This window comes from Nestor notabilis, unplaced genomic scaffold (assembly GCF_000696875.1).
Source record: "Nestor notabilis isolate BGI_N333 unplaced genomic scaffold, ASM69687v1 scaffold15243, whole genome shotgun sequence".
Classification (NCBI taxonomy): Eukaryota; Metazoa; Chordata; class Aves; order Psittaciformes; family Psittacidae; genus Nestor; species Nestor notabilis.
Window position 1 is genome coordinate 59,477 of NW_009921692.1, and position 7,573 is coordinate 67,049.

Below are 7,573 nucleotides of genomic sequence, written 5' to 3' on the forward strand. Positions count from 1 at the left end.
GATCTTCTTGAGGGCCACCAGCTGCCCCGTGCACTTGTTGCGAGCCTTGTACACCACGCCATAGGTGCCCTCCCCAATCTTCTCCAACTTCTGAAATGCCTGGAAGGGGTCCATGATGCTGACTCTGCCTCGCAATGGCAGTGGGTGTGGCTGGCACTGCTTTCTGAGGAGGAAAAAGGAAGCAGGAGGGAAAACCAACAGCCAAATGTGTGTGAAAAGGGTTTGCCCTTCCCCTGAGCTGCTTTAGGGGTCTGGGTCCCCTCTTGCTGCTCCCCCAGCACAGGCACCTGCCTTGGGCTGAGGCAGCCACAGGCAGACGGAGCCTGGTCACGCTGATGGAGCTCTGCGGGGTGTTGGGTGGGTCTTCAAGGACACCCAAAAAGCCAAACAGAATGTGCACCACCCAGTACTGGTTGCAGTGTAACCCACAGTGTGCTGGCTAAAGCGAAAATAGAGCAAAATGGAGGCAAAGGGTGCTTCGGGCCTGCAGGATAGGCACAGGGACTGCAGAGGGCCAAGGGAGGCTCTTCAGCTCTTTGTACAGTGCCTGGCACCAAAGGGATGCAGGGAATAATTAAGGTTCCCTGGGGCATGCTCAGGTCAAACATACAGCAGAAATGTCTTATTTTCTTCTTCTCTTTTTTTTTTTTTTTTTTTTTTATTTTTTTTTTTTTTTTTTGGTGTGAGTGGGATTTTTCTTTTTTTTTCTTTTGTTGTTTGTTTTGTCTTGCGCAGTTGTCCCTTGAAGCTCTCTGCTGTGGGCTGTGCTGCTTGGTCAGCCTTTTGGAAGATGTCCTTGGGGAGGGTTAATCATTGACTTGATAGCTGACAGAAGACAAGATTAAAAGAATACAATTATGCATCATGGCACCCAGACAGGTAGAGCCATTGTTCCTGTCTTCTGGAAAGCTTGGGGGTTCCATGTCTCTGGTTGGGCACAGCAGGACACGGCGGCTCACTGGCTGTGTGGATCCACACTGCAGACCCCAACTTTTAGGTGACCTGAAAAGGACTGATTTAACCCATTGCTGAGCCACCAGCTTAAAAGCTTTTTGCAACTGATCCTGATTTTTGCCAATTTGAAAGAACCAAACCATGGTTGCTCTGTGCCTGAAGAGGGATCCACATGGCCATGGCCAACTTCCCCAGTGGCTTGTGAAGGTTGAATTTCTACTCATGTCTCCATCCAGAGTCATCGCTAAATTTGCTCTCCTCTTCCTGGTTGGATGGGTTTCTGATTGGGTTTTTTTTTCTCATAACACTTGTAGGAATCTGGTATTTCGGTTGTTCCCAGTCCTGGCATTGTGGCTATTCCCGAATCTGGCAAACCTGGCCATTTGGATAAAATTTAAGCATAGGGAGGAAGGTAGGAGAACAGGCAGGAGATGAGGTGTAAACATAAACACATCATGACAGACTCATCACGGTCTCTTACAAAACCAGGTTAAAATCTTGGCTCTTGAGTACATGTTTTTGGACTTGGGCAGAACAGAGTGTGCTGAGGCAGGGCTTTTCTATCTCTGTAAACTGTGTGAATTAAAAACATAAGGCTAAACTAAGATTAAAGATTATAGAAAGCACTGTAATTACTGAGTTATCTCAGGCCCTTGAATCAAGCCTGCTGGTAACAGGGGACTTTGCCAATACCTGTTGTGTTTTGATCTGCTGCTGTGCATTGTACTGCCTCAGTCCTTATTTTCTGAACATTTCACCAGAGAATCTCAGCAAAAAGCAGAAAGGGCTGCAGCTGGCTGAATTCTGCCTGCAAACCACAGTCCCAGCTACCTCCAGGTCTGGGGACTCCTATAGCACAGGAGTGTCTCCTCTCCTGCACTAACTTATTCTCATCTCATTTTAGTGATTTTCTGCCTTTTTGTCGATGCTTTAATTCTGTCAGGTGGGCTTGGCACCATATTCTTAAACCAGAGTGGCCCTGATATGACTTGATCTCTTCTTGCAACTTTTTCAAAGCCAAGCACTTCCTTACTGTCCTGGGTTCAGCTACAGCAGTCATTTTTTCTCCGTCTTAGTAGCTGGTGCACACTGATAACACCGATGTTTTTAGTTGTTGCTCGGTAATGTTTACTCTGACCAAGGACTTTCTCAGCCTCATGCTCTGCCAGGGAGGAGGGGAAGCCGGGAGGAAGCAGAGACAGGACACCTGACCCAAACTGGCCAAAGGGGTATTCCATACCACAGCACGTCATGCCCAGTATAGAAACTGGGGAGAGTTACCTGGAAGGCCCAGATTGCTGCTCAGGTCGGGCTTGGTATCAGTCGGCGGGTGGTGAGCAATTGTATCCTCTCCCCTTGTTATTTCCCTTATCATTATTACTGGTAGCAGTAGTGGTTTGTATTATACCTTAGTTACTGGAGTGCTGTTATCTCAACCTGTGGGAGTTACATTCTTCTGAATCTCCTCCCCATCCCTCTGGGAGCGAGGGGAGGAAGAAGGGGGAGCAGTCGTTGGTTCCAAGTTGCCGTTTGGGCTTAAACCATGACACTTACACACCCTGTGCTGAGGAGGAGGAAAATTGCCTATCGCCAAGTTTTCTTACATCATCTGTGGGGTTTCTGCAAGGCCTAATGCATTTGTCTTAGCAAGAATGAGGGTTTAAATCAATAAAAGACAGGCTGCCTTCTCTTTTCATTTTTATTTAGGAATATATCAATCAAAAGCTTCAAAAAAGTGATTTAAGGTCTCCTAAACTTAGTTGTGTCAAGGAAAAAAGTCAAGTTGTGATTCTCAGGGCACTGTAAACATGTTTTTTAGAGTTAAAATTGGTCCCCCCCCACTCCTTGTACACCACCTCCTGAAAACCTGAAGAGGCAGTGCTGCTGGAAATAGTAACTCTTTGTTTTTCTTGTTTCTTTGTTGGTCAGCCCAGATCTGGGAGTGTTTTGCCAGGAATGCTCCTGTGTGGAAGCTGAGTCATGGTAACCAAACACATGGAGTCATGGACCTGTGGCCACGCAGCACTCATGAATTTTGTGCTAATGGCCTTCACCTCTATCTGCCAACAGCCCGTAAGCCACTGCGCTTTGGGAGTGAGCTGCTTAACTGCAGGTTCAGAGTCTTCCCCTGTTTCTGACATCTCCAAGCCTTGCATTACAAAAGGACCAGTATAACCCAAGTGCTCCCTTTCCTTAACCGCCCTTTTAAACAAACAAATCTGCTTCCTAGAGGTTATTTTCAGTGATGACACCTGCATGAACAGACAACCCACAGGCACATACTGATTCACACAGTCTTGCAGTGTTTCCCTCATAGTGACTTGACTTTGCCATTTACCGCAGCAAACCCCAGTATGTTGCATCGCACCTTCTAAATTTACTTTTAACATAGCTGTTGCAAATGGCAGTGCAAGGACTAGTGTGTGGCTGGTCTTAGAGCTGCTGTCAGGACGTGTTCTTTCCCATCTTCTGCTCCTGCCTCTCGCTGAAGTATTTCCTCTGCTCCTGTATGGCTTGTTCCAGCAAGGGCATGTTCATCCCTTCCACGCAGGTGAATATTCGTGCCTTTACCATGGGACCCTCACCTGTGAATAAACATGAAGTTTCTGTATAAAGAAAACCAGATGGAGCAGCTCAGAAGCAAACAGAGAGGTTCCCTCAGGCAGCATATGTTTCCAGCTGGCCAAATAATCATAGCCTGAGAACTTGCAGGAGACTGGACCAGCCACCAACGTCAGCAGCAGGCCCAGGAGTAGGTTAATTTAGTGACATGCTTTCCTTCTGCCCTGTTAGCTACAAAATGCTGACACTGTGCTTGCACTGGAGAGCACTGAGCCTAGGACATGCCAATGCCTACCATGCAGCATCTGTTTACTTTGTGGCTGGATGAAGTTTGGATTTCCCCATCTGAAAAGCATCAGGGATGGGTCTAAGCTCACTTCTGAATGCCTCCATGCAGACAAGAAGAGGACAGAACAAAGCTGGGCTTAGAATAGGCTCAATGTTGACTGTAACTGACAGTTCATTGGTAGCATTCAAATGGTGAGAGATGCACAAAAGAGGCCAAACCTTGGTGACGCAGCCACCGTCTCAGCCTGCTCCCCTTCCACCCCTGTAAAATGGGGACAACTCACTCCTAAGGTGTGATGACCGAAGTAGTATGTCTTTATAAAGGAATTCTGCAGCAGTGGCTTAGCAGGTTACTCACTCAATGCCATGTGCAGTGTGGCTTTCCACATGCCACCAAGGGTTTCAATGGCACAAATGTGAATGCTTGTTGCCAGGTGTGGCCAATACAACACTTGGGATTTGCTTCCCAACTGCACGGCCCAGCCCACATCAGGTTCTCAGGCAAAGCACAGTGCAGCTGGAGTAACACTCAGGGCACCCCAGGAGAGGGCACAACAGGGTGCCCTGTTACACAACAGAGCCTGCTGCATTCCTCACACCCCATGTCTGAGGGCAGGGATATAATTAGAGCCTTTCAAGGATGGCGAAGACCAACCCAGCCAGCTCACAGTGAGGTATTGCTGCAACCAGCCACATTTGGAGTGAAGATGATACGGTGGCTGGCAATGCCAGAAGGCTCTAGCACAGGTTTCACCAACCCAGCAATGCTGCTAAGGTGCTTCTTTTTCTGAAAAAAATCTGTGCCAGAGCAACGGATTTTCACCAAATAATGGTGGTGGTTCTTCTCATGGTCGATGGGGAGAGACAGACTGCTCCAGCCCTGAATCACATGCTCGTGTGACCAGAGGCCTGCCCTGGCCAACACCAACGTCAGTGACAGTGTGTCTCACGGTGCACACAGGGAGCCATGAAGAAGCTGTTGAACAGCGAACAGCAAAGGGCACTGGTGCCTGAAGCATTTACCTTCCCTGTGTTCAGCCTCTCCCAGGACCATGTAGCGAGATCCCAGCTGGGCTTGGAATGGCTCCACGAACTTGGTGTCAACCCAAACCTGGTACTGAGCTGAGCTGTGCTGAGCGGTGAGAATGGCTTCAGACCGTGCCAGGTCATAGCAGCATAACCTGGGAATGATTGATTTGGGAAGCTCAGTAGTGCAGAGATTCAACAAATACAAACAAACAGAGGGGGGTCAGCCAGTGAAGGAAAAGCCTGGCCTGCAAGGAGAGCAGTGTACCCTTCTCACCTTCCAAACGTCCTTAGTGCCTCCCCCTCTGGGACTGAGCTGTTGATCTCCCATGGAAAGTAATGGACACCAGCACTTGGCAGCATCCCTGTCAGGCCTGTGGTAAAGTGAAAGATCTGAGTTCATGCCACCCCAGTACCTGACCTAGATACTAGGTGACACTGCCCCAAAACTCTTGTCCTTGACCAAGGCCCCCCCGCCCAGAGGACTGCAGGAGCTCCGTAACTTCCCTGCTGAGTCCTGCTGGCAGCTCAGTGCACATGCCAAGCCCCCAGCATCCTGGCATGAAGAGGGGCTACCTTCCCCCACTACAGTCCAGCATGAACAGCAACAGGCAGCCCACTAGATCCTCCAGGTCTCCCATAGGTTATGGATGGGTTGAGAAAGGTTAAGGAAGTGGGAAAAATGGTGATTGAGAAGTTCAGAGAGTGTGAGGGACTGAGATGCGAGAACACACACAACTGCTGGGGTGATGGGGTACCATGCAGCAAGATTAGGATCCCAAGGCTGTTCTTATGCTGCAGGATAAGAAATTCTGGCAGTGTCATATCCTGCAGCTGGAGAACAATTACTTGGATACAAGCCCACCCGACTTCATCAGGAGTCTAGGAGGGTTTAGAAGGCAGTAACGAGTTAGAATGATTCACCCCAAGACAAGACTCAGGTGGGACCTCCTGTGAGCTCCAGCATGGACTAGGGTTGGCACATGCAAGCCAGCCAGTGCCACAGCTAGGCTGTTGCTGTGCCCCTGTTCCGGGGATCGAAGGATTCCAGGTGGAGAAGGAATGTAAGCCACACATATACACCCCAAACTACTATAAAGTTTATTACAAGATCTAAACCAGACGTAAAATCCAGAGATATGCCAAGCCAGAAAGAGAAAGAATTAAAGGCTACCAAAGAACAGACCAGGCACAGATTCTTACCAACCTACACATTTGTTCAGTGACCAGGAGGCCAGCTCCGAGGTGCATTGAGAGCAAATGGGGTGGCAGGCACATATTTTGCGGGTGTCCCCGTGGAGGTAAGGTTGGCCGTGAAAAAGGGAGTTGGATCCACCTCCTTCTCCTCCCCCGATCTTTCTTTAACCCCGGGCCTTTTATATCCCAAGAAGTGCCAAGTCATCCCAACGCAGGGGGTCAGCCTGCATCCAGAGGACTGGCGTTGCTGGCTCCCCTCCATGCACCCCCACTCCAGGTAATCGGGGATGGTCCACCAATTTTTACAGTGTTAGACCCATCTAACACAGTCCTAAAGGGGTTTCTTTTGGCATCATTTTTCCTCTGATCTCCCTTGCAGGGGGGCCTGTGTTTGACACGTTTCCATGCTCTGTTTACAGTTTTTCGCCCTGGTGTTTGTCCTGCTGGGGAGGATCCCCAAGAGCTGCACAATGGCCCATGCATCCTGTAATTCAGACAAGGAGGGGGGCCACCCCAACAGCTTTGAGGATCCCCAATACTGATTATGCAGCAGCAGGGACACACGGAGCTGTAACTGTGGCTTTAATACTCACTCACCCCATGCACTGGTCGTGGTTTGCAACCTTACAAAATGTCCCACTACCATCCCTGCTTTGGGAAGCCACCGAGACCAGGGTGATCCTGCTCATCCTCTCCCTGCACACCCCTGGGCACTGGGTCTGTTGCCCCGTGTCCCTGTGCAAGGCCATAAAACCTCTCTGACAGAGTCCCAACCAGCAGTGATGGAGGTGGATCTCCCCCCCCCCACACTGCAGCTCCCTTCATCTCCACCTCACCTATCCCAGATTTAAAAAGCAGGTTCCATTCTGCACCTGCCAAACAGGGCAAAGGCTGTCCTGCATTGCTTGAGTTGTGCAGCACAGTGGGATCAGCCAGGAATGTAGGATGCTCGATGTGCACTTAATGCTCTTTTTAACAGATGCCCAACCTACGTGCCTATTCAATGCACTATTTAATGCACATGCAATCTCAACTGCAGGATGTTGCATGTGCATTTAACGCACGCTTGGCCCCAAGTGAAGAATGTTACACGCAGATATACATATACACCTAAGGCAGTACTTAATGCACGACCAAGCGCAGCACGGGCACTTAATACAAAACGCCTGGCTGCAAGTGCAGGATGTTACGTGCAGTCTCAATGTGCTACGCAATTGATCTTAAAGCTGTCTTCCAACCTAGCTGATTCTGTGTAATGCCCAATTTCATGCACGCCCAGCCAGCTGCACGTCCGTTCAGCATAGCGCTTTGCGCACAGTTCACTACCTACCCAGTCCTAGGTGCAGCATGTTGTGTACAGGGTTAAAGCACCGCTCCCCGCCTGCAGTCCGCGGCCAGGCATGTTTAAAGTGCTGTTTAAGGCTCGATCTAACACTCACCGGACTCCGCTGCTCACCGCGGGCACCGCCTCTTCCCGCGGGAGGGGACGGTCACGTGGCCGGGCGTGATGTCAGGCGGGGGCGTGGCCAGCGGAGCGGAGGCCGGG

General features: G+C 49.9%; 2 protein-coding genes across 2 annotated transcripts in view; both read right to left on the minus strand.

The window, feature by feature from the left end:
- CDK3 (cyclin-dependent kinase 3) overlaps window positions 1–114 on the minus strand; it is a 4,343-nt gene extending 4,229 nt beyond the window's left edge. The window contains exon 1 of the mRNA XM_010011267.1: window positions 1–114. This exon is cut by the window's left edge and continues 7 nt beyond it. Within this exon, the coding sequence (XP_010009569.1) occupies window positions 1–114 (114 nt within the window).
- Window positions 115–3,399: 3,285 nt separating this feature from the next.
- Window positions 3,400–5,193, minus strand: TEN1 (TEN1 CST complex subunit). Its single transcript, XM_010011269.1, has 3 exons — window positions 5,108–5,193; window positions 4,828–4,985; window positions 3,400–3,539 (listed from the first exon to the last, which is right to left on the minus strand). Exons 1-3 carry the CDS (start codon window positions 5,191–5,193, stop codon window positions 3,400–3,402), a joined length of 384 nt encoding a protein of 127 aa, XP_010009571.1.
- Between the last annotated feature and the right edge of the window lie 2,380 nt (window positions 5,194–7,573).